This window comes from Crinia signifera, chromosome 1 (genome assembly GCF_055691185.1).
Source record: "Crinia signifera chromosome 1, ASM5569118v1, whole genome shotgun sequence".
Classification (NCBI taxonomy): Eukaryota; Metazoa; Chordata; class Amphibia; order Anura; family Myobatrachidae; genus Crinia; species Crinia signifera.
In genome coordinates this window covers 364728142-364754884 of record NC_139217.1, presented here as the reverse complement: position 1 = coordinate 364754884, position 26743 = coordinate 364728142, and the positions used below count along the sequence as shown (strand labels likewise).

The 26743-nt window shown below is 42.2% G+C and overlaps 1 protein-coding gene across 4 annotated transcripts in view; it reads left to right on the top strand.

Moving 5' to 3' along the window:
* The window catches only part of ADGRD1 (adhesion G protein-coupled receptor D1), a 417296-nt gene that overhangs the window by 73659 nt on the left and 316894 nt on the right, over positions 1 to 26743 (top strand). For all 4 annotated transcript variants that reach the window (XM_083150233.1, XM_083150230.1, XM_083150227.1 and 1 more), the window contains 3 exons: positions 5408 to 5515; positions 10966 to 11041; positions 21057 to 21198. In XM_083150233.1, the coding sequence (XP_083006359.1) occupies positions 5408 to 5515; positions 10966 to 11041; positions 21057 to 21198 (326 nt within the window). The remainder of the gene's footprint in view (positions 1 to 5407; positions 5516 to 10965; positions 11042 to 21056; positions 21199 to 26743) is intronic.

Sequence of the window (26743 nt, the reverse complement as noted above, 5' to 3'; positions counted from 1 at the left end):
GTTTACTGTATGGGGCCCATACTGTACATTCCTGGGCCTGCCTCTCTCTCCTTTCTACCTTTTTATCTGGCACCATCCACTGCACTGAATAAAATCATTATATTTAACTTTACAATATATGATAAAATACAACTTTGTAAGTTCCAAACACAGGAAGCTGTTGTTTATGCATATGCATTATAAGTGACACCATTTGATCTTCTTTTGATTTTATTTTACCACAGGAATGTACAAGGCCATTATTCAATAAAAAAAGAATATTCTAGTGGGATATATGGAAATAATTCTCTGCTTTTAAATGTAAAATGTATACAGACATTTCCTTTGTAGTGTAAAATATGTACAAAGTGATGTTTGATGTACAGTCACAAGGGGACACATGTCTGTGCCACTTACTGTTCTAGTAATGTGTGGGAAAAAGAATGGATTGAAAATGATGTGTTCTTAAAGTATAATTCCAAGTAGACTCATTATAAATACTAGGTGGCCTGGGCAAAAAATTTGCATGCAAATAAAATACGATTCATTGTATAGCGAGGTTGGAGGTTTGTAGTAGGAGGAAAGAAAAATCGGTTCATTTGTAGCCATTTTGTGTAGCCGAGCAAAACTGGTCTGGATCGATGCATCCAGGGAAAGAACTCCAGGTCCAAAAGTACGTTTTTATCTCGATATCTTTACAAACAATTCAATGTGCAATTGTAACAATTTGTCAGAAGCAGAGAACGTAATCTTTAAAATGGTACCTCATTTATCGATTTTGTTTAAGTATAAAGAAAGAAAAAGGCATCGTCACCAAAAATCACCTTCTAGAAATAATATATAGGATAGTAAACTTTAAAATATACTGTATATTTGCTAATACAGCAGTACATTTCTAAGCTTAATATATTTATAATGAGTACAACTTCGTACCTGCGAATATTCAGCAATGTCAGATCTTATTAAAAGTTATAGTGTCTTGTACGGCATGAAGAGCCTGCCAGGGGATGGTAGTAGTTAAGAGGTGTGGCCATCCACTAAAGAGTCTTGGCCAGCCATTACAGAGGATATATGGCCCCCAGTGGGAAACGCAGGATTTTCAGAAGGGGGTTTCCAGAGAGGGGCGGAGCAAAGCATGGAGATGGACACTTAGGTGACCCAGTATATGCCGGGTCAGTGTATATAAATGTATATAAATAATAATATTAATAATAATAATATACACATATATATACATAACAGCAGTGTAGACCCCTGGGCAGAGCAATGTATTGGGGCCCCTACCTATCCTCCAGCGGTAGGGGTGGGGGGTGCTATGAGCGGAAGCTTTGATGTCCCGTGGGTGGTAGAGGGTATTATATCAACCGCTTAGCATGTAGGTTCTGGATCAGTAATTTCCACTAATTTCCCCTTTACTGCACAGATGGTGTGAGATGAGGTGGGAGAAGGGGCATTGGGCTGAATGAAGGGGTCCTGATACATAACTTCCACGGTGGTAGAGAATGTTTAATACGCAGAGGAGGGGTGTATAGAGTAGTGAGCTTATTATTCATAATTTTCTGGTGGGAGAACAGCTTACTTGACTGCAGATATCTCCAGTTCCCAGAAATAGATTTCTTAGAATGGAATTAAAAACTAGAGAATCCCACCTACCAAATGGTATTTGGGGACTAGGGGATCAGAGTTCAGGAGGCAGAGCAATCTGCCAACGAGAATATAAAACTACATACCAGTTGTGTGGAGCTGTAGCAGTAACCAGCTGCTGTAAGGCTGATATCTCTGGTTCTGGGCACAGTAGAGACAAGCCACTAGTGTCCATCAAGGGGAAGAGTCCTAGATTTTGAAATATATACTCAGAAAAACTCTAAGTCAGACAGAACCTGAAATATCTGACTGGGAAGAGCAATTAACAGGCTTGGATGGGGACCACTGCTTTGAAGTCAGATAGCTCCGGTTCCCCAGGGCCGATTTTATAAATTCTTGTACCCATGGAAAGAGGGGACCTTCAGCTTTCAGTCTAGGGCCCTTAGATTCCTGGGGGGGTTTCTGGGTACTCAGAACCCCCCCCCCCCTGCGTGCGCCACTGGCCCCCACACATTACTTCTACTTTTCCGAGGGGAGAAGTTGCAGCCGATCCCCCTTGAGCTGGATATATCGCATGCTATCCCATTCCCCACTTCCAGGAGGCTATCTGATTAAGAGGTCTGACGTGCATGTGATTTTGCCACTTTTTAAATGATTTCTCGGCCTGATCTATCGGAAACGGGTGAAAAGTGGCCAAATCATACTAGTGTATGGCCAGCTATAGTCTGACATTATGCAGGTGACAAGTCAGTGCAAATATATATATATTGAATACTGATATTCTATACAGTAAAATCTACCAGATTGCACACTCTATTGAATGGTCCTGTGAATGTAGTATAATATATTGTGCATACTAAAATAGCACATTGTTTTGGAGTGCTATGCAGGTCAGGAAAGGAGGAGGAAATGGTAAACCAACAGACAGGAGCACCACTGCATCACTTATAATGCTTGGCAGGGAACTGCTGTCCTGGCATTGTGACTTCTCTGAGAAGAGTCCCGTTAATTATCAGGCCAGGAAGACTGATGTAGTTTTGTGTATGGCCAGGATGGTTTTCCCTCTGCCCTGAGTAACCGTCTTGGTCACCCTCTAGTTACGGCCCAGTAGCTCTGCATTAGGTCTAGTTGTGGCCATATACATGTACTGTATTTACAATAAAAAAAAAGTTCAGTTATCTAAATGATCAACACTGGGACAATGTACATGTTGGTTACGGTTTTATTTTATATTTTAACAGTATTCTAAGTTTGAAATATGCTATATTTTAAATATTATCTTCACACAAGAGCTAGTTTTGTCAGGAGAATAATTATTGGTGTAGTTTCTATAGAAATAAACCAAGCACCAATGTTCATTTATGTTCCTGTGCTACTGACCCTCTAGTAGAGTAACAATGTGTAATTAAATTTCACAGAAGTGTAGGTTACCATAGCAACCAAATTACACCAGTGTCAGACTGGACCAAAGGTCAACAGGGGAAATCCCCCGTGAGCCCAAGTGTCTGATGGCCCACAGGGGGTAGGGCCATCAGACATTGGGGCTCACTGGGGATTTCCGCTGTTGCTGTTTGGTCCAGTCTGACACTGGTGTAATGTGGTTGCTATGGTAACCTACACTTCTGTGTAGCCTATACTTACCTAATGCAACTACACTTTGAGTTGCCTTCTTGGCAGAGGATACAGTAGTTGATGCAACCACTCTGCAGGTATCTTGGGGATGATGGTACAGGGGAAAGATACTGGTCAGTACTGGGTGCCTGTTTTCAATGAATAATTGTCTTGATTAATTTAAGTAAACCAAAAAAGCTTGTACAAGCACACCACCGATAATACAGCACCCTCGGTTCCAGCACTCTGCCAGATAATACGTTTTGCCATACCATCGGTGGTATCATCCTAGCAGCTTAAGCAGCCTTCAGCACAACCCCAGCAGCTTCTCTCCTTTCAGGCAACGCTTCTCAGTACCCACAACGTGACCCCCCTGCAGCCCAACTCCCCACCCTGTTTCCCAAGACCCCCTCTGCCTTACAAAACCTTCCTGCTGACCCTCAAAGCCTTTTCCAGTGCCCTTATAAGCTCTTCCGCAGCCCTTTCTAGACCTAACTCACCACCGAATCCTAATTTCCAGCAGCACCCGATGTGTCCAGAATAAAAGAGGTTCCGAACCATCAGGCGCCAGTAAATTCAGGCTACCTGTTACTTTATGTTTGGAACAAACCATGTTGCCTTGCAAGGCAAGCAAATGCATTTATATTTTTTCCTGTGCAGGGTAATACTGGCTGCTTTTGCATGTACAGTAGGTCACACATTTTAAACAGCTTAATTTTTACACTGCAATTTAGAATAAAGTTTGAACACACCCCACCCAAATCTAACGCTCTCTGCACATAACATTTACACTATGGTTACGGTTATTCTAATTTAATTGGTTCCCCACACATTCGCGACTGCCCATGCGCATAGGTTTTTATGCGCATGTGCAGCCGCTGTTTGTGAGTGCCCACAGTCCGAGCGGGGGGCATGGGGTGGCGGGCCGAGGAATTTGCCTATGGGAGCGCCCAGTGTTTTATGTGTCCTAATGAGAAAGCTGGCCTTTCCAATGTTAATTCTCCAATGACGTGGGTGCTGGGGGAGGAGAGCTGATGTCAGCGGATGTCTGCTACTCACCTGCTTCCCGCACAGGGCGCTCGCAGGTATGAGACACCATGGAGGTGTCTCAGATCTGCTAGTGCTGAAGAAATCATTCGATGGTCGCCGATCATCAAATGATTTCTCCCCAGCACCCAACTCTGCCAATGGATGATTATGCAAATCAACCTTTTGCATGCCGGTGGGGGTTCGCTGGGTGGAGGGCGGCTGTGCGGGCAGCAAATATTAGCTTTATCAAAAGATATTGGTACTGGAATTATCATTTTACTTCGTGTTAGCTGATCTCTTTCTGCTTTGATATATATACAACTGAGACGCTCTATTATTATTGGTGTAAGAAATAACTGAAACAGTCGGCTGAAACAGAAAAATAGCTTTGTGGTACATTATTAATTTTACCATTGCTTTAGCACTCAGAACATAACTACCTGCCCAAAGTTACAGTGGTAATGAAGGGACTATAAAGAATGACATGTGGTAACTGAAAGGATCAACTATAAAAGCAATCCCCAGAAATACAGAATTCAATTTGTTACTGACGTATTTAGAGAATAAGAACAACAACGCTATTTTCAGCACAGCACACAATAGCAATGGATTTTATTTTACAGTCTCCTCTTGTTGTTTTAGCTTTTAGATACGTATCTGTAAATGGGATGTTGATAAAGAGAGGTTCACTCTGCAGAGAAAATTATTTATGTTCTAGAACATTCCAGATTTTTGAGTGCTTAGTAATGTTGGTCGTTATGAAAACACCAGTGACAATACATAACCAGAGCATTTGTAGTAGATGGGGATTGGTGTAGGAGGATAAATCAAGGACATCCCATTGAACCCCTTCCTTTCAATTGTAGTGAATATGAATATTTAGAGCAAGCAGTACCCTAAAGTCACTGCATTGCTGGTACTGGATATATAATGTGCATGTAAGGATCCATCTCTGTTCCAATTTATTTTCTTTTGTTAGTGTTCAACAATGCGGGGGGGGGGGGGGGATATATATTTAGCACCAGTGAATAACTGACCTGAAGATGAAGATTTTGCATCTTGATATAGCAAATGTTGGTCTAATATTCGCATTCTTACAGGATCTAAAGGGATTTGGAATATTTTTTACCATTTGAACATTTAATTTACCATATTTAACATGGTGACGTGGGATTTAATGACTAATGTTTTGTGACCTTTGCAGATTATTCCATGGTGAAGGTGCCTCAAGCAATGACCTTACCCCACTATCGCTTCCCATCTGCAGGGGAGTCTTACATCTCTGTTCCTGGTGAAGCATTTCTCAGCAAATGTAAGTTGGGACCCCTTCACTCACTGATCTACTTCTTCACATACTGATCTACTTCTTCACACACTGATCTACTTCTTCACACACTGATCTACTTCTTCACACACTGATCGACTTCTTCACACACTGATCGACTTCTTCACACACTGATCTACTTCTTTACACACTGATCTACTTCTTTACACACTGATCTACTTCTTTACACACTGATCTACTTCTTTACACACTGATCTACTTCTTCACACACTGATCAACTTCTTTACACACTGATCTACTTCTTTACACACTGATCTACTTCTTTACACACTGATCTACTTCTTTACACACTGATCTACTTTTTCACATACTGGTCACCTTCTTCACACACTGATCAACTTCTTCACACACTGATGTACTTCTTAGGGCCTGATTTAGACCTGATTGCTACGCTGTGTATACTCGCAGCCTAGTGAACAGGTCAGCGCCGCCTTCCACCCTGCCGAATAACCACCCCACCCGTCCCCTCGTGCTGCCTGCATCCTCTAACTAGAATGCAAGGTTATATGTACGAGAACACTTCCACTCGCATGTGGCCAAAGGGGAGAGAACTTATTTGATGGTCGCCGACCATCGAATGAGTTCTCTCCCCTTCGGAAATAAAAGTGGGTCTGAACCGACTTTTATTTCCACCACTGATCGCCGAAGACAGGGTGGAACACTGACACAGTCTCCTGCCCTGAACAGGCAACGCCAAGCGTGCATTCCCAGTGGAACACCCAGCTGTTTCATGGAGACCCCCATAGAATGCTGTGCGTTCACCTGATGCCACGCCCAGACCACCTGTGCAAACACCACAGTGAGTCTGATACTCACCGAAGGCATTTGCACAGGAGGTCTGCAAATACGCGTATAGGGAAAGGTGCACACATGAGCAGACACATTTATGTGTGTGTGCTATTGGCATAATTCAGGAAGGATCGCATATCATGAGCTGCTTTCAGCAACTTAGCATATACGATCTGCATCCATGTTTTCCAAGTTACAATGACGTGAGCACATACTTGAGTCTCATCTCTCTCACACTTTAGCTCCCCAACTTAAAGCCCTTTTTTGTGTAATATAAAATAGTCTACATGAGAGTTTAAGGTACAAAACTTAAGTGTTACAGTCTGCCAAGGTGTGCCATGAACAAATTGAAAGCAAAAATCGTTATACATTATTCTGATTTAAAAGTAGAAATTGGTGTCAAGGCAGTGAAATAGAACCTACTGATAGTACAATATCTATGTGTACGTCTCCTGGGTGAAGCAGGGGAAGGGATGGGAAAATGTTTGCAGAACAGGCTTTAAATAGTCTGTACTTAATAAACAAAGACATGTCAGAGGTGATATGTCTTCTTTGTAGAGCTGCCTATTCAACATCACAGCAAAAGAACACGACAAAAACATGGTGATTTATTGTGTTTACCAGAATGAGTTACATTTTGTATTCTTCCATCGCATTTCTCTACAGTAAAAAAAAACAACATCACAAACTAGAGACTACTTAAATTGATGGTATTGTTACTAAAAGTATTAACAAACTGAGGATTCTTGATATTAACCAAAAACAAGAATTTTTTTATTTTTTTATTTCCGTATACACGGCTAGTGGTGCGTGAGAATATTTGTCCCTAGGTAGTACTTTTTTCCTGACTGCAAACTGGTGCTAAAGGTGCTGTAGGGGACTGTGGGGTAAATGTATGAAGCTTGGAGAAGTGGTATTTATCCTCATAAAGAACATTATGTGCAAGGTGATAATTCTCTAGCCAATCAACTCCTAACTGTCAATTTCAATATTGGAGCTGATTGGCTGGTGCAGTATCACCTTGCACATAATGATCTTTATGGTGGATGGATACCACTTCTCTAAGCTTCATACATTTACCCCTTTCGTGAGCAGGATGACCAATGAGAAGCCGCAGCCAGATACAATGCAGCTTCTAATTGGTCCTGCTACACACACACCCTTACTGAAGCCAAATTAAAATAAAGTAATGCAGCTTTAAATTATCTTTTTTTCAAGTGGTATAATTGCTCTTGGATTTTAGCCGTAATTCTCAGAGTAGACCTCATTATTATGGGAAATAAGTGCAGCTTGACTTTTCTCAGTAATTGTTTTATTTTATTTTTGGAATTACTTGCATTTTCAGTAAAATAGAAATGATATGTCTAGAGTCTTAAAAAAATGTTCTGCTTCACGTTGTAATACATTATACAATGATGTGGTGCTTCCCAGCAGTGTAAAAGTAATTTAAATAATTTATCTCTTTGCGTTTTGTAACTTGATATATCTCTTTTAAAGCTAACCTTTTCTTCATCAGATAGGCAATGAATTTGCTGAAGGAAAAGTTGGACCTTTTCTTCCCACTTTCCATTAAATCACCATGCCTAGCAGGCTACTGTGGCAGTGATATATTTAAAATAAGGTGCCATTATGTTTGCATTTTGTGTGATCCGCTCCTGATTCATGATAGTTTCCTCACACTTTGCATGAACTCAAAGCTTGTCATCTAGAAATCACACGACAACTGCAGAGTAAAAGCTAAAGAAAAGATTGGTTATATTACAATAGGACAGCTGGAAAAAAATCCAACAAATTGAACACAAGCTCAAATGAGTGCAATGTACCCATATGCAAAGTTACGCTATATATTATTTATAGAGATTTATAAAAGCTTATTTCACCAAAATTTTGACTTTATGTTATTATGCACAGTAGTACCTAGTAGCACTAATGCCAAAGTATACATCAAAGCAGTACAATGAAAGAAAATAAAATAACAGATATATTGCATAAAATATTACAGTGGAATGAGCGATGCTAACATTATTCAATTGGTAAAACATAAAGGGGCCTATTTATCAGGATTTTTTATGACAGCCATAAGCAGTCTTTTTACCACAATGGGGGGAATTCAATAAGCTGCAAAAACATGGTCATTTGCCATGATTGAACTAATCGTGGCTATCTAAAACAAAAATGACAAGAAAAGCTCCCACGATTCGGCATATCCGAATGCAAATGCGTGAAAACGAGATTGGTGTGATATTCTTGACATCAAAACCAGAGAAAAAGGGAAGATCTGCCTATATCTCCCCAAAAAAGCCAAACTAATGCAGGAAAACAGTATTTGGGGTAATTGAGTTGTGTCAAATACAGTAGATGTTTTATGCATTTTTAAAAAAACATTGGTATGGTGGAAGCAAATATTTCGGGTACATTGCAGGCAGAGGACAGGCTAAACCTCAGCCTAGTAAGGTAGAAGCAGGGCTCACTTGGTCTAAACCCAAATATCAGTCACAACTTGGGACATTTCTTGGTCTGGTGGGATTCTACTGAAGGTTTATACAAGATTTTGCCACTAACCGAATGTCTTTAAATACAGTCCCCTAGAGCAGTGGAAACTGCTTGGCAGGATGAGCTTTGTGTGCAGAGCCTGTCTTGCAAGCTCCTAACTTTAAAAAAACATTTTGTGTTGCAGACAAATGCCTCAGGGACAGTGTTAGGAGCAGATCAAAGCTCTAGCGTTAAGCGCTGTCCTTTGCGAGTCAGCGGGTCCCATCAGGTCCCGACGGCTCCCCCCTCCCCCCCTCCCTCCCTTACCCGGCGCTGCTGCTGCGCCGGGCTCTCCTCCTCCCTGCACCCGGAAGAGGATCATAGTGCAGGGAGGAGGCGGTCACAAGTCCGGGCAACACAGCTCTGTGCTGCCCGAACACAGGTGAGGAGGGGTCAGTGCGTGGCAGTGGGGGTTGGTGCGGGGCAGCGGTGGGTTGCGTTAGAAGCCCATAAGCTTCTATGGGGCATCACCAGATTTTTCTGGCGATGCCCCCGTCACGGTAACACGGCAGGGGATACTTAGAGCATCCAAAAATGCGGTAAAACCCCCGATAACGGGGTTTTTACCGCATTTTTAGTTTAGAGAATCTCCCCCATAATCTGTCTGTCTCCCCTTCCTACTAGATTGTAAACTCCTCAGAGTAGGGCCCTCTTCCCTCCTGTTATCAAAGCCCTCTCCTCTTCACATTTCACTCACAGCTCTCCCATACTCAAACACTCAGTGACCATCTTTGTCCACATACTTATCTCCATCATTGACCTCAAGCCTCTAGTAGTATGTTAATTGAGTCCTCACTACTTATATTTAAGCTATAATGTGTATTGAACTGTGGCATTCTTTACTTGTACTCTTTTTTGTTATTTATTCAAAGTAATGCCAAGTATTGTGTCCCTGTACTGTAATAATAATTATAATCTTTCCCAAGAGGTAGATGGAGAGGAAAAGCCCACTACCTAAGCTATAAATTACTGCCCAAAGAGCGCAAGTACACAATGATAGCGCAGGAGTGCTTGGCAATTAAGTGGGCAGTGGAGTCCCTAAAATATTATTTATTGGGAAGAGAATTTTTGTTGGTCACAGACCATTTATTTATTTACAGTTTCTTATATAGCGCAGCAGATTCTGTTGCGCTTTACAGTTGTAGACAGCGATAGAACAAACTGGGTAACAACAGACAGACATGGAGGTAGGGCCTTGCTGCAATATTACACACCATGTGCCCTTGCAATGGATGCACATGAACAAAGTGATGAATGCTTGTGTAACCTGTTGATTTTTGGCCTTACAGCCATTTAAATTTGAGGTGTGGCATCGTCTTGGGAAACAGCACCTCAATGTGGTGCCTTTTCCAGGTGGTTTGTAGGTCTCGATCCTCCAAGCAACCCTATGGTGAAGCTAGGGGAGGAGGAAGTGGTGGAGGACTGTGTACCCTGGTGGATGACACAAGTAGAGGTGGGCAAGGCAGAGAGCAGGCAGGGTGCACCACAGCCCGGGAGTGACGTAAACGGGGGTCAAGGCCACACTCCTTCTCCATAACAGACTTCTCAGGGCTGTACACGGTGTCATAGGAGTGATGCCTCTGGTAAAGAATTTTCTGCAAATTGTCCTCTTTTCCTATTTACTTGTTCTGGTCACAGTGAAAACTAGTTACCATTGCACCATTTTGTATTTCGCTCATTTCTTATCTAATGTAATTCCATCTTTCCACCCTTTTCATTCTTCTTATGCTCTTTGTAAAGCATTGTCATGTCATGTTTTAAATCATTCTCTCTTTTGTACCGTTTCTATTTTATAGATTTAACAAGAGCATCTGTCTTGTTTGGTTGGCTTTGTTGTCTGTAACATACTGTCCCTCAGCCTGAGTTAGTGGCACTTAGTTCAGAATGCTGGCATTCCAGGCAGAGTGTAGTACAGCTACACTGCTAAGAATGTTTTCTGACCTGGAAAATGTCTACATTTTCACAGTTCAATGTTATCAATTATGGCGGAAGTGTGAAGTGTTTAAAGAGCAATCTTTTTTAATGAGCAGATGATTTCATTGGTAGGTGAGACTTATCTAATCTTTTTTTTTTTTCCATTTAAATTTTGGTTCAAGATCGAACAACCATTGTTGGATTGCTGTACCATACTATGCATCGCCTCTACAGGCAGATAAAACCTAGCGACACCAGGTATGTGTAAAATCATTCAAACCTTTATTGTTTATACTTCAAATGTAATCTTACAGAGTTGCAAAGAACTTTCTGAAATGTTAGATACTAATGATTGAGTGGCCCACATACCTCTGAATGGATGTCTCCCTACCTCTGACCCTCTGACTCTATGATCTTGTTCCGCATACTGTGTAAATCCTGTTACTGCTGGGCCAAAGTCAACTTGTAACACTCTAGTCCGAAGGTTCCCAAACGTGGTCCTCAAGGCACTCCACAGGTCCAGGTTCTAAGACCGGAAATGACTGTAACCTCCAGTCAATGTGATATTACCATCTTTGCTGAGCCATGTATGTAGCACAAACCTGGACTGTTGGGGTGACTTGAGGACCTTTCCTCTAGTCCATTATTTCAGGCTGTCCTCCCAGTTTTCCTTTTTCTTGTATAACGGTAGAACTTTTCAATGCAGAAATATAAAAAAATGTACAAACAGTGGAGGAAAGTGTAAGATTAAATGGGCATTCACATGGGGCAATTTGAACCCCATTTGTAAGAGTTTTGACTAGATCTCTTAGAAATAATCGCTCCATGCGTGAGGCCACATGCGACGGTGCTGCGCGGTCCCACACATTGCTATCACCCACAGAGATCGACAGTGTATGCGAGCGGTCTGTGCTTAGCACGTCGGGGCTTAAGGGAGAGATTTATCAAATCTTGGAGATAAAGTGGAGAAGTTGCTCATTCCAACCAGTCAGCTGCTGTCATGTCATAGGCTGTGCTAGAATAAAGGATAGTTTTATTTGGGTTTATTAATAGGAGCAACTCACACCAAAAGTGTTTGTATTTCACTTGTATTTGGATCCTGCAACAGCCAGCAGTCATGCATGTAAATTATACGAATTGAAACCGTAAGCGCTCTGAATTAATTATTTTCTCATATGAAGGATAATGCCTTTCAATTCAATTATTATATTAAATCACTGCAGGTTCTGTGAGAACTAAATACATTTGTTTAAAGATCAGACAATATGCAAAAATCATCACTATTACAGTTTAAATGTATGTATAGCAATATACAATATATATTATAAACGAAGATGCATACCCACCTTACTAAAAATCATTTATCATCTCTTATATGCAGCAGTAATAGAATTGTTCCATATCCACTTGCTATATAAAGTGCTAATGCCTCTATCCATAGAGGAATAATACAGTTCCAGGTACCCTTCGGGGCTTTGATTTTGGACATGTTTTAAACAGAATCCCGCATGATATGCTCCTAAGGTCACCAGGACGGAGTTTCAGGTTATTTAGTTAATAGCGGTCTTATATATTATTCACCACTGATGCATGTGGTGAATAATAATGGCAGCAGTGCTGAGCCCTCGTATATTGATTATGCACTTATTTAAAGTTACTATGAAATGCCTTTATATCAACACATAAAGGGCACAATTCCAAGTCCCACACTGATTTATCTATATGGGTGCAGGGTGCGTTGTTTACAGTCAGGATCCTAGCGGTCAGTACACCAATGTCGAAATTCCGACTGTTTAACTGCCTGACAGTTGGGATCCTGACCAACAGGGGCTATTCTCCCTCGTGGGGGAGCATTGTGTACTTGCTGTAGGTCCACAAAACAACAGCAGAGCAGCCAGAGCCGGCCACAGCATCCCTGCCACTGCCCCGGACACACCACGCAAAGAGCAGCTGCCAGGAGATTACAGAATCCGGCCTGCAGAAAGTAAATCCAGAAAGTGCTCTAGCTGGTCAAAAGGGCACAGGGATTGTCAGGCATCACTGTCTCAAAGTTCAGGCTGCATCATGCCTGCCACAACCCTGGACCCAGGAGAGTACATCCCAGGAGAGTACAACTTCCAACATGCGTTCCTCACAGTAGAGGGCAAATCCCGGTAGCTTGCCTGGTGAAGGCAGCCATGGCCCCAAAGCAGCTGCAAGCTCAATAGTTGCACCACTGCATACTTACACACATTGCTGCTGCAGAAGACCAGCCCATCTGGAAAGACACTGGTTCAAAAGATCAATAATAAAGGATTAAGGGGCAGATTTATTAAAGGTCCGCCCTCCACACGCACCGTGAAACTCCCCATATGCATGCGAATGGATGTTTTGCATAAGCATCATTTCACACCCTTACGTGTGGTGCAGAAATCATGTCACCAACCATTGAATGATTTTTCAAGTGCTCGAAAGTGCCTTGTACTGGAAGAGGACTGGCAGCTGACATCAGGCTGGCAGCGCTGACATCCGGTGAGGTCAGCTGCCCACCCCCTGTCACTGGTGAATTTCCATGGAAATGCCCAGCGTCCCATTGGCGCTACCCATGCCCGCCACCCCACGCCCTCCGCCCGCACTGCTACGTGCAAACAGGCCTGAGGATTATCAGTTTGCCACACACGCTTGCACATGCGCATAAAAGTTTGCACAGGGGAGCGAACCAATCTGAATGAGGGCCCATGTGAGCTACATGAGAGTGAGACTGAGCAGCAGGAAGAACTCCCCTTGCTGTCCTGTCAGTAGGCTATAGCTGGCCTGCTGCATCCTTCTATTAACCCTTTAGGTGCTCATCTGCTGATGCAATGTTTGCAATGACAGCACAAAGAGTCTCAATAGTGTTCCCCATATACCTGTGTTTTGTTATTTATATAAACAAGTGCAGTAAATATACTACATCACTGAAAATTAATAACCTCATTCTGTTGTTTACTCTATTATTTATTTTGAATGAATGCGGTTTGTTCAGACTGTAATAAAGTACTTGTCACAATAACTTGGGCTGTGGCAATATTCCAGAAAGTGAAATAAACTACGATCAGTGATGTCACTAGAATGTGTCTCAGTGGTTCAGCACTTCAGTCACTCGGCTTTATCTTAGTGATGTAAGAGGGTGACATAACATGGAACAACAAAATGGTTGTCAGGTATCCTTAAGTCCTTTCCTTTTACAACCTAGTTCTTCCTTTCTTATATTAACTGTGATATACTGTATGAGTGGGCTCTATGATTTTGTTCTGCTGTCTTACTTCATCTGTTGTTATGAGAGCACAATTCTTTCCAAGTGACAGAGAAGCACTTATGATGTAGGACTAAGGAGTAGCATGTTTAAATCATTTAGAACCTAGAAACGTGAAATTCCACTGGGTGAAGCTAAGATGCTCATGTCAGTAGTGCTCTTATGAACTGTTCATTGACTTAGCTTTATTAAATCTGAAACCTTTTGTGACAGACAGCTTACATTATGCACCACTTGTGCCAATACAATCATTAGCAGATAAAGAGAAAGTGAACTAAAACGGTATTAACCTGTGATTTCAACAAAACTATCCTTCTGCGATTTCAGCTACATGGCAGACAGTTTTGCTTTGCTCTAAAGTGTATTTAGAACAGACTTCTTACATTGCAAAACATTTAATATTATTATTAATAATATTATTAACAGGCACTATGGGGGAAATTTACTAAAGGAAATTTGTAAAAAAATAGGTGGGTACTCTTTACCTAGCACGGCACCCATCGCGGGCATTGAATGCACTAAAAAATCGGGTGCGACGCGACCGACGCGATGCCCGCGATTTCCCATAGGGAACAATGTTAAATGTCTCAATTGACCAGATTTTCCTGTTCAATGCCTCAATTGACCCGATTTTTCCATAGGAAACAATGTTAAATGGCCCACAGAGGCCAAATAGGCACCCTAAAGTGTGAAATGGCCCCCACAATTGTTAACGCCACCCCACGATCAACGTGAACCCGAAGCGTGACGAGCGCAGCGAGCCCGCGTGGGGCGGTGGTACGCGTCCTACGACCTTTTCATACCCCCACCCCACGCCACCCCACGATCAATGTGAACCCGAAGCGTGACGAGCGCAGCGAGCCCGCGTGGGGCGGCGGTACGCGTCCTACGACCTTTTCATACCCCCACTATCCACGTCGGCGTGGAGTTGAGAATAGAATAGTGTGGCGAGCGCAGCGAGCCACCGAGCCCGAAGCGTGGCGAGGGGACGCGGATACCTGTGAAGCCCGCGAAGGGACGCGTTTACCTGTGAAGGTATCCGCGTCCCCTCGCGGGGCTCGCTGCGCACGCTTCGGGCTCGGTGGCTCGCTGCGCTCGCCACACTATTCTATTCTCAACTCCACGCCGACGTGGATAGTGGGGGTATGAAAAGGTTGTAGGACGCGTACCGCCGCCCCTCGCGGGCTCGCTGCGCTCGTCACGCTTCGGGTTGACGTTGATCGTTGGGTGGCGTTAACAATTGTGGGGGCCATTTCACACTTCAGGGTGGCTATTTGGCCTCTGTGGGCCATTTAACATTGTTTCCTATGGAAAAATCGGGTCAATTGAGGCATTGAACAGTAAAATCGGGTCAATTGAGAAATTTAACATTGTTCCCTATGGGAAATCGCGGGCATCGCGTCGGTCGCGTCGCACCCGATTTTTAGTGCATTCAATGCCCATGATGCCCGCGATTTTTTTACCTGCGATGCCCACGATCAAAATCGTGGGCGCCGTGCTAGGTAAAGAGTACCAATAGGTGTATTTGTATCCAGAAATACACTCATTTTTGACATTTACTATCCCGAAAATACGGCAATTCGTATTCGTATTGATGTGCTATCTATACGAATACGAATTGTCGTATTTTCGGGATAGTAAATGTCAAAAATAAGTGTATTTCTGGATACAAATACACTTATTTTTTACAAATTTCCTTTAGTAAATTTCCCCCTATATGTGTGGAGTTTGTATGTAGTCCCATGTTTGCTTGACTTTCCACTGTGTGCTAGGTTAACTGGCTTCTAGCAAAAACAACTATATTGTGTGTCCACGTGATGATAGGGAATACAGATACAGGTTGAGTATCCCTTATCCAAAATATTCGGGACTAGAAGAATTTTGGATAATGGATTATTCTGTATTTGGGAATATTTTTATATTTCAATGATGTATCTTGAGGTATCTTGCATTTATGTTGTATAAACACATCAAACACATGAAATAAACACAAATATATTTTATCTGTGCATGAAACAAGGTTTTAAAAAATGAAACAAAGTTTCAGGCACTGAATTTGAATGCTAAGCAATCATGTCCTTGCACATATTTAGTGCCAGTTATAGTACATATAATTTCCCCAGTAGTGCCAGTTATAGATGTCCCCAGTAGTGCCAGTGACAGATGTCCCCAGTATCCCTTAACAACAACAACAAAAAAGTATATTCTGGAGACTATGGTTATTGGAATAATACGGATAACGGATATTTGGATAAGGGATACTCAACCTGTATAAGTAACCAAGATCTTTGAATTCTATTATGCTGCTTTCAGACCGCATAACTGGCTTTGACCCTGTATTTGGAAACGTTTCCAAAAACGGGTCTGCCAGATAAAACCCCTTTCACACCGCAGCACTTAAACGGTATATTACCGTTTAAGTGCCGATTTTTTGACACTGGCAGACCCGTTTTTGGAAACTTTCCAAATACAGGGTCAAAGCCAGTGCAGCCTTCAGCCCTCCCCTCCGGGCAGCTCCCCCCCCCCTCGCGCGTGTCGACCGAGAGCATGTCGACGCCCCCCGCGCATGTCGACGCCCCCCCCACCCCCCCGCGCATGTCGACGCGCCCCCCCCCCCCGTGTCGACTTACCCCGTGCCGGTACCTCCGTTGTGGATCCCGGCACTGCAGCTCAGTATGCTCGGAAAGCACTTATGAAAAAAGTGTCTTCCAGAAAATGGCTGCCCCATAGGAAACCCTGTTTAAAAAAACTGTCTTTCGTATGGGGGCAGCCATTTTCTGAAAGACACTTTTTTCATAAGTGCTTTCCGAGCATACTGAGCTGCAGTGCCGGGAACCACAACGGAGATACCGGCACGGGGTAAGTCGACACGGGGGGGGGGGGGGGGGGCGCCGACACGCGGGGGGGGGGGCGCGTCGACACGCGCGGGGGCGTCGACACGCGCGGTGACAATGTATCAACAGTGCTGTGAATACTTAATGAGCGCTCATTAAGTAATCACTGTGCTGAATTTAGGACCCAGCTCATTGGCTGGGTCCTAAATACCGTTTCAGAACCGATTTTGAGCCTAAAATACCGGTTTTGAAACGGGTAGGACCCTGCATTTTAACCGGTTAGAAAAAACGTTTTTTTCTAACCGGTTAAGTGGTCCTGCACCTTTCAGACCGCACACATTACCGTTTTAAAACGGTAAAAAAACGGCAATATACCGTTTTTAAAGTGCGGTCTGAAAGGGGCATTATATGCAGTATTTAAATCTGGTTACTGGTATAATTCAGCATGCTTGGGGAAACCATGTATTATTCCTTACTTATACCCCTTTCACACCGAAGAAATGTAGATGAGACTTCGCAAAAATAAAGACCATTTTAATTCAATTTTATTTATAAAAAATTATACATAATAATAATCATAAATGATCATGAAACACAATAATAAAAAAAATATATGTACATTTATTTGTTTGAAATTAAATATTGTCACCGAGTTCTCAAAGGCGGAGAAACGCGTAAAGGGTCAGAGGTCTTATCTGGTACAAGCTCTTTTACTTTTCACTCCCAGCTGTAAGTTTGTCACTATCAGAGAGTACTGTAGGGACTACCGTTCTGGGCCTAGATGCTCTGACAGAGGTGTGCAGTCACTGAGTAGACAATGTCTAGGTCGACAGTCACTAGGTTGATCACTTATGGTCTACAGTGAGTAGGTCGATACCTTGAAATGGTTGACATACCCAAGGTCAAAATTGACATAAGGTCGACACAAGCTTATGGTCGACATAGACATGGTCAATGTGAATTTTTCTTTTTTTTTTCTTTTTAAAAAGGTGATTTTTCATACTTTACTATCCAAGTGGGCATAGAATGGGAATATAATAGTGTGTCGAGCAGATCGAGGCACCGTGTCTGCAGCATGGCGAGCGCAGCGGTACACTTATACGGCGTCCATGTTTACATGTGTCAACATACACATGAAAAACTCATGTCGACCATGTCTATTTTGTCTATAAGCTTGTGTCGGCCTTTTGTCAGTGTCAACCTTGAGTAAGTCAATAATTTCAAGGTGTCAACCTACTCAGTGTTGACCATGAGTGGTCAACACTGCCAAACTCCAAATGTTGGGGGTATGCCCATTTGAACTTTCCTGAAATATTTTTCTAAATATATTCCTTGTTATTTGAAATTACGGAATGAGCCTGTATAAAAGCACCACTATCTGTGTTAACAACCTGCTGCTTCAATGATGCTTCTGTTTTTAATTGTTATGATTTGTCTGGTTAGTAAGAGATATTGTTTTGCAGTATAAATATGTGGTAGATGTTCTGGGTCATTCCAAGTTCACTGAATATGTAAATGGATGGCTCTGCAAACTATCTTAATAGAGTGTACAGTAAGTGACATTTAAGTGTTCAGTTAGAGGCTGAGTTATAGTTTCTGAATAACTCCTGAAGCCACAAACTTGCTGCACTATATATAATGTTTTTCCCAAGTAAACCACAATTATTGACCTATAAAAGTAAATAAAAAAAGAAAAAAAAAAGAAAGAAAGCAACAAATAGTAACCTACAATTATACTGTAGAACAGTAGTTGTGAAATAAAACCAGCGGTATAGCATCAATTATTGCCCCTTGCTGGAATCCTGGAAAGAATGATGATTGGCAGGTTGTCATTCCCTGACAGTTTACCTAGGCTGGGGTTCAATATGTATTAGTAGATGAGCTCTCCTGTTGGGACAGTTAGGTGATTAAGCACTTTCTTCTAATAGAGTTCAACACTCTACTGTTTTATTTAGTGATGTTTGTCACAGTTTTTCAAGAGAAAGCCATTATCTGAAATCTTTGGCTGATATATTATCCAGGTTTCCACACAGTTTTAAAATGTTCTAGAAAAAATGAGCTAACCTATTCATATTATTCTTCAATGCAGGGACACTAACTTTACAGCTTAGGGAATCTATAATTTGTTTTTCAGACACTTCAATTACTAGCTTATCATTATTTCATTTTCTGAGGGCTGTATAACATTCTCATCAGTGTTTCCCAGTGTGGGAGTATGTGTGTGTATGTGTGTTTATGCGCAGTATGTGTTTGAGGTAACTTGTTTCCTGCTGGAGATTGTTGGTCTCTGTGATCATGGGCCTTATTCTGCTCGCTACGGTGGGACCGTAATCGGGCGAATCAGGTTTTTTTTTCATCTGCGCATGCGACCTCACACCGCTCACGGACGGGTCTCTCCGTGTGAAAAAACCTGTCCGCAAGAGTACGGTCATTGTGGGCGGCATGGGGGTGTTTTTAGGGGAGCGGCCGGAATAATGAGGAAAACTGGGCGTAAACATGGGCGTACACGGGGGCGTGCACCAAAAATGTACGGTGCTACAACCGCTCAATCGGAGAACGCACCGTGCATTTTGGGCCAAAAACAGGCGGACACCAAAGATAGCTCCAGACCACCCCTAGAGATACCGCATGAGAGCGGATGCCTGGGTCTGCTAATTACTTAAACACATACACCTGAATGTCATAAGCAATGCTGCAGACTATTAAGTGAAAACCATGATTTCACTACCTGCAAGCCTCACACAGCCCTCAAACACATTGGAAGCATATCTTTCTACACTTGTAGGCTTGTATGTAAAGGTTTGTTTAATTTTAGGTAAAATTCATTCTAAGACCTGCTTATATATGTCATGGTATTTATTTTATAACCATCTACACCCATTCAGAAAGTGTTTCTGTATACTTTAAAAAGCAGGACACAATTCACAGGAGTCGACATGTGTGAACTTTTTTACTGTAACACAAACATACCAGTTTTTTATTAGGAAAAAGACACATAAACCACATCTAAGAGCAACAAGGATGTTTTACGACTCAATTTCTACTTGCACTGTGGCGTACGCTCAGATATACGCAAGATGTCGGTGGGAAAAACGGACGAGAACTGTCCGTATACGGTGGCGTACGCTCTGTTGTACGCCAGTTATCGGTGGCTAAGAGGAGATCCGTCCGTGTACGGTGGTGTATGCTCAAGTATACGCCACTCCCCTTTGTCGGTGTTTGTGACCGTCTGTATGCGGATGTTTTGTGGGCGGACTTTCGCTCACCATCCGCGTACGGGAAACGTACGGTGAAATGGACCGTACGTACGTTCCACCGCACCAACCAGAATAAGGCCCCATGTTCTGTTGCATTTCATGGGCATATTACAGATCCAGAGGCCACAAATGGAATCATTGTCTGATCTAGCTCTCAGATACCTATCAAATGTAGTGTAACACACACACACACACACACACACACACACACACACACACACACACACACACACACACACACACACACAGTATATTCCTAAAACAAAAAAACGGGTGAGCAGATAAGTTCAGTATTATTTAAAAAAAATAATGATATGGTTTTTTGTAAGATTTGCACATCCATATAGAACATTAAGACTGGCTTATCACAGTGACACAGTGTCATACAGGACACAATTGCTCTCACGTCTGGCTCCAACAATTGGTTAGGCCTGTCCGCGTGTGTCTCAGGCACACATCCGGCTCTGACGCTGGCCTTTCCTTCAAGACATGCTGCTGGCTGTGTCACTGGTCAGAAATGTCGCCATATCCATGAGAGAGAGAGAGAGAGATTCTGTTGTTCCTGGTGACAGGGTACTGAGGTGTTTAAGTTAATTCTACCTTTAACGTACCTACAGTCCTGTGCTATATCTTTCTACTTCAGTAATATTACACCTGACATTTATAGTATACAGTATATATACTGTGATAAGCAAAATGTATATTTAATACATGTAATTGATTTTTAGTTGCTGTTTAATTTCCTTATTGATATTACAAATACTAACATTGCAATAGTTTCTACTATTGTACTGGGTACTGCACCTTCACATGCCATGCACAGTCTGTCTCCTCAAGCAAAATAAAGTAAAAGATGGAATGGATAACTATCAAGGACCAAAAATAATGTTTGTTTTTTTCCTTTTAAGAATCTCTGGTGCAAATCAGTTCAAAGATCACATGATCTCAGCTGCAAGTTACCTCATCTCTTTGAAGGTAGAGCCGCCTCCTTATTTGTGTCCAAACCTGTCTGGCTCTCCTCTCATTACTATTCATCTGACGCACATCCTGGTAAGTAAAAAAACAATTAAACTCTCTTGTACAATCAGCAGCCATATTTCTTGGACAACATTTTATTTTGCCACACTGGGTATCTATAGTCATGTGTCTTTTCTTGCTGATGCTTCAGTTTTCAGTCATACTAATGCCCCGTACACACGGGGCGAGTTTAGCTTTTTGCTGAGCAACACTGAATCGCTCAGATCGGTCAGCACGCAGTGCTGCACCAGAGCTGTGTGCTGAGCGATCTGTCATTGCCTGTGTTTTCAATATAGAGAACACGGGCGATGACTAGATAATTCAAGCATGATTGATATAGTCAGATTGCTTAGAAATGGGGCTTAAATTGCCCCGTGTGTACAGTATGCCCCATAAGTTCCGTGGTGCTTCATCTGACACTTTTTAAGTTGCCATTAAAGTTGCAGCCTAGCGACCCATGTACACTGTGAGGGTCTTTTCACAGGTGTGCTGCGACTAGGTACAAAAATAAAAAGGTGGAAGGAACACTACTAGGTGCACCATGCATCTTGTGCCACATGGCGTAGAGGCGAGCAGTAAGTGAGGACACATCTGCATACCTCCCAACATCTGTCTCTAGCTAATCGGGACACTCGTGCGGCGGAGCCGCGTGCGCCCAAAAGAAGGTGTAGCCTATGGAAAGGGGGCGTGGCCCACAGTCTTTGCCCCTCTGCATTGCTGAATAGATGCTGTGCACATGCTCTCAGCGTCTATTCCCTTCAGGCTGGGGGACTCCCAACTGGACCCCCCCTCGCTGCAGGACACTGGCGGCCCCAGGCGGGACGCGTGGATGTCCTCAAAATCCAGGACGTTCCCGCGGAAAGCGACACACTTGGGAGGTATGCATCTCTAATGTGTAAAGTACCACTTTGAGGAGAAATTTGACAACATTGTTTTACAGCTGTCTGTGATATGGTGGCTGCTGCGTGGTCTTTTACACATTGTTGTACAAATGACTTCATAATATCTCTATGTAGGGGTTAACATGAGCTGGAATTCCTCAATAGCAATCTAATAACATTTTGGGACTGACTGTGAAATTACATTTTGTGTACTTTGGGTGAGGTTCAGTATTAAAGTTTCAGCTTCAACAATCCACACTTCCACACACTGGCTATAGATATTCCAGATTCCTTTGTTTGAGAAGCTGTTTATGATTTATGATCACTGTTAAAGTAATTCCTGTGCTCCTGAGACAGCTAATAACCTCTCCATTCACTCTTCACTAACTAAATATAGACATTAATAGGAAGGAAGTAAAGCAGGTAAACCTGCATATCATTTCCATGTGCAGACTGCTTATACGTTAATGTGCTAACATTGACAAACTACAAGTGCAAGCATGCTCTGACAGCTACAAAAACCAACCCTTATAGAGAGGGCGAAGTTTCTGCTTTATTCTAAAGGGCCAATATGTTAACAGCGATTTGTATTTCTCACACCTCAGTCGATTGGATGCAAGACACACACTCATTGGCTGTTCCTGTTTTATACCTTTGCATTCATTTATGTGGCAGCTGCATTTTAGATTGTTTCTTTTGGTAATGTAGCAAATGGATGTAGCACCAATGCTGCCATTTCCTTGCTCTGGAACATCCATCAGAAAACCTTTTATTATTAATATTCACAGTTGCTGCCAAAGGCAGTGAGTGTACTTTCTCTATTAGTATTTAGTAGTGCCAGGTTAAGGGCAGAATATATATGTGAGGTGTAAGAGACATGTTTCAGTTGTAGGCTCAGACAGTAAAGAAAAGGGCAAAATTAAATCTGATCACACGGTTTACTGCAGTTGAGATCGGGGCTAAGGGGGTCTTTTTATTATTTATCAAGGCTATCAGGGTGTGATGGCCATCTCTGTGTATTGCCTGTGGTAGCCATTGTAGTGGGCCTATTTAAAATGGATTAATATAAAAAAATTTTTTTTTGGTATTCTATGTTTTTTTCATTGACATTTGTTACATTTTTGTTTTGTTTGAATGTATCCGCACCAGGATGTCTGAATCTGGATTTAGCGGTGCAGTGCTATACCTAGTCAGTAGGAACCCCAGCGTATTGGTGGGCAAAGCAGTTAAAGCATCACTTACTGCCCACCATTTTATTTTTTAACATAGCCTTAAAAAATATTTTTTGTGCAAAAGTAAATAGGATTTTTCAGGGTTATATTGTATAAAAAAAGGGCAAATGGTGATAGTGTTTAAAGTTAGAGGTGTTGAATCCAGTAGGCCATGTGATGTAGGAGAGTTTGCACACCTTTCCTGTATGAGTAATTGAAATGTATAGAATAAATTCTACTGTAGATGGATTACATCACTTCAGCTCAAGTAGAGGGAGTGCACCTATCTTAGAACCAGAGATATCAATTGTACAGTATACAGTGTGTTACCATGATGAAGGGTAGAGACATATGGTATCTGGACTATTGTTAGACAGCACTTACATAGACAGCCATTACATCGACACCATTAGTTCGACAGCTCAATAGGTCGACATGGTTTTAGGTCGACATACCATTAGGTCGACATGTCATTAGGTCAACAGCTCATTAGGTCGACAGCTCATTAGGTCGACATGTTTTTAGGTCGACACTGCCATTAGGTCGACAGTGTCTATGTCGACAGTCAAAAGGTCGACATGGTTTTTTTCACTGTTTTTTGAGCCGACATGTGCCGACAGGCGGTATTTCATGCCCTACTATCCACTAGGGCGTGGTGGGAGAATAAAATAGTGTGCCGAGCGCAGCGAGGCACCGTGCCCGAAGCATCGCGAGCGAAGCGAGCGATGCGAGGGGCTGCGGTTCACTTCAAACTGTGTCCATGTCGACTGTGTCGACATTTCGGCCAAAAAACAGTGAAAAAACCCATGTCGACATTTTGACTGTCGACATAGACACTGTCGACCTAATGGCAGTGTCGACCTAAAACATGTCGACCGAATGACCTGTCGACCTAATGAGCTGTCGACCTAATGAGCTGTCGACCTAATGAGCTGTTGACCTAATGACATGTCGACCTAATGGTATGTCGACCTAAAACCATGTCGACCTATTGAGCTGTCGAACTAATGGTGTCGATGTAATGGCTGTCTATGTAAGTGCTGTCTAATATCCGTCCCACATCCAAAACATATTGTATGTTATTTGCATACAGTTGTTTTAACCAGAGAACAGGAAAGTATGCAGGATCTACTGTTCAAAGTAGTTATAAGTAAGACCCATGTGGTACAAGGCAGGAACCAAACACTGGGCAGTTTCAATATTATAGTGGAAGAGCAGGTCACCCTCACACCCTGGCCATTTCCTAATGAGATTGGCAGAATGTCAAATTTCCCCAGAATAATTTTTGTCTGGTCCTATGCATCCATAGTTGCCTACCCTTCCCCACCCTGCAGGGGGCTCTTGTTTCAGCAATAAATCTCCTGCTGTACGGTATTGTACTTCTAATCTTCCGGATTGTGCAGATTCTGCCAGGAGCACTAGTCAGGAGTTTCTATGCAAGGATTTGCAGTAGCTGCTGAGGAGTCCCTGCTGTTGGCTCTTATTATACCCCCTTGTGGGAACCCCTGACAGGAGAGATAGACAACACATGGTTGAATACACATGCTGGTGTGCAGTCATCCATAGCATGCTGCTAGTAGTGAATAAGTTAGGGTAAGAATTTGGGGTATATTCAATGAAGGCAAGCTATGACAATGAGCTGTGCCTTTTGCTCACCATCATATCCCGCCCTCAGTATTCAACCCACCCTCTTCACTCACCGTTTCCACCTCACAGTTTCTAAAAAACGAGGTGGAAACGGCAAGTGATGCCATCAAAACCACGAAGTTCGCGACTATATGCAGCATGCTCGCTTCATTTGCAGCGAACCTCGCCGTTCTGAGGAGGATTTCCCCGGAACATTGAATACAGAGAGGGGCCGGTGAGGGAGCTTGACGGTGAGGATGGCTTGTTTTTGGAGATCCTTGCCAAAAACAAGCAATCCTCGCCATACAAACCCCCTCGCCGGCTGCCTTAAATATACCCCTTTGTGTTACCAATATTGTTTAGTGAAATTACTGGGTTTGTGGCTGAGCATGCAGTTGCTGAGTATATATTCAAATCGAGCTGCATGTACAGCTGTGGAGCAGTGGAGTTGTTATAAACGATGTGTGGGAGCATGCGATAGTTAACACTAAAATAACATTGTATATACTGAAAACATACCAGTATGCTTAGGGATGAATTCACACAAGGTCAAGTTGCATTTGCCATTTATTGCATTTATTGTTTACTGTGCTAAGGAAGAAGAAAATAAATAACAAAGCAAAGATTACAGGCAGCAATGTTTTAGTATCTATATTTGAAAATATTCCCAAACTATGTTACTGATGTTTTATATAAAACACACCCATATATTAAGCTAGATACGCCCTTGGAGGAGAGTTTGTGCCACCATTCTACTGTGATCTTCCTGAATCCAGGTTTTTTGTTAAATTAGGCAAGTATGCCTGCATATCATGAAGGGTAGTTACACAGGGGTTTATTTACTAAGATGGGAGTTCTATTGAAAATGTGATGTTGCCCATAGCAACCAATCACAATCTACTTCTCAATTATTTAACACCTCCTAGAATCACATCTTCAATAGAATTTTAGTAAATTTATCCCATAAAAGTCTGCAAGCATGAATTACTTCTGCCTGTGTTTAGAATTAAGCATTTGCATCGTTATAGAGTTAGTTCTGAAGTATGTAGTGATTGAAATATTATTTATTTTACTGGGCAACCCTGTGTGAGCTCCACATCTGGTCAGCTACTTTGGTATTTATAACAATGATTTTTACTTCGCTCTCAGGTTTTCTTTACTGTTATGTGCGCATGTTTATTTGATATACGTGCTTGCTTTTCACAGGGTTATGTTGTGGCACACATTGCTCTGTAACAGTTGGGTGCAAGTTTGGTATATACATGGCATGCACACAAATATATGCTTTACCTTGATAAGGGAGCAACACTTCACCAATGTGTGTCTACATAATTATATTCATGGGGAGAGGCCATTTAAATAAATATAGTTGTTTGCTGAATGCAGTCCACCATATAAAGTCTCTGAAAGCAACTGTTTTTTTTATTTATTTACTTTTTTATTTATTAATGTGGTGAATTTATGTGTATGTACTATCTGTTCATTTAATGCCATAACAAGCTTCCCTGAATTTGAAGATGCAAAAGGAAGTCATACATAAATAAAAATAATTTCCCTGTGATTCATTACAGTTATTAATGAAATGAGCAGGATCATATAACTTACTGTGCAACAGTTTCACGGATATGTAATAGCCACGATAACTCTTAAACCAAGGAATTAATGGCAGAGAGTGGTATAATAATAAAAAGTAAGTGATGGGAATAGCACATACTTGTGACTGACTGGCAGGCGTATTGCTAAACCTTGATGACATTTCCTAGCATTGGAAACTATACAAAAGAAATGTTGTCAATTCCAAATGCCAGCTGTACAGTCATCCCAACAGAAATGCCAAACTGTGACCTGAATAATAATTAT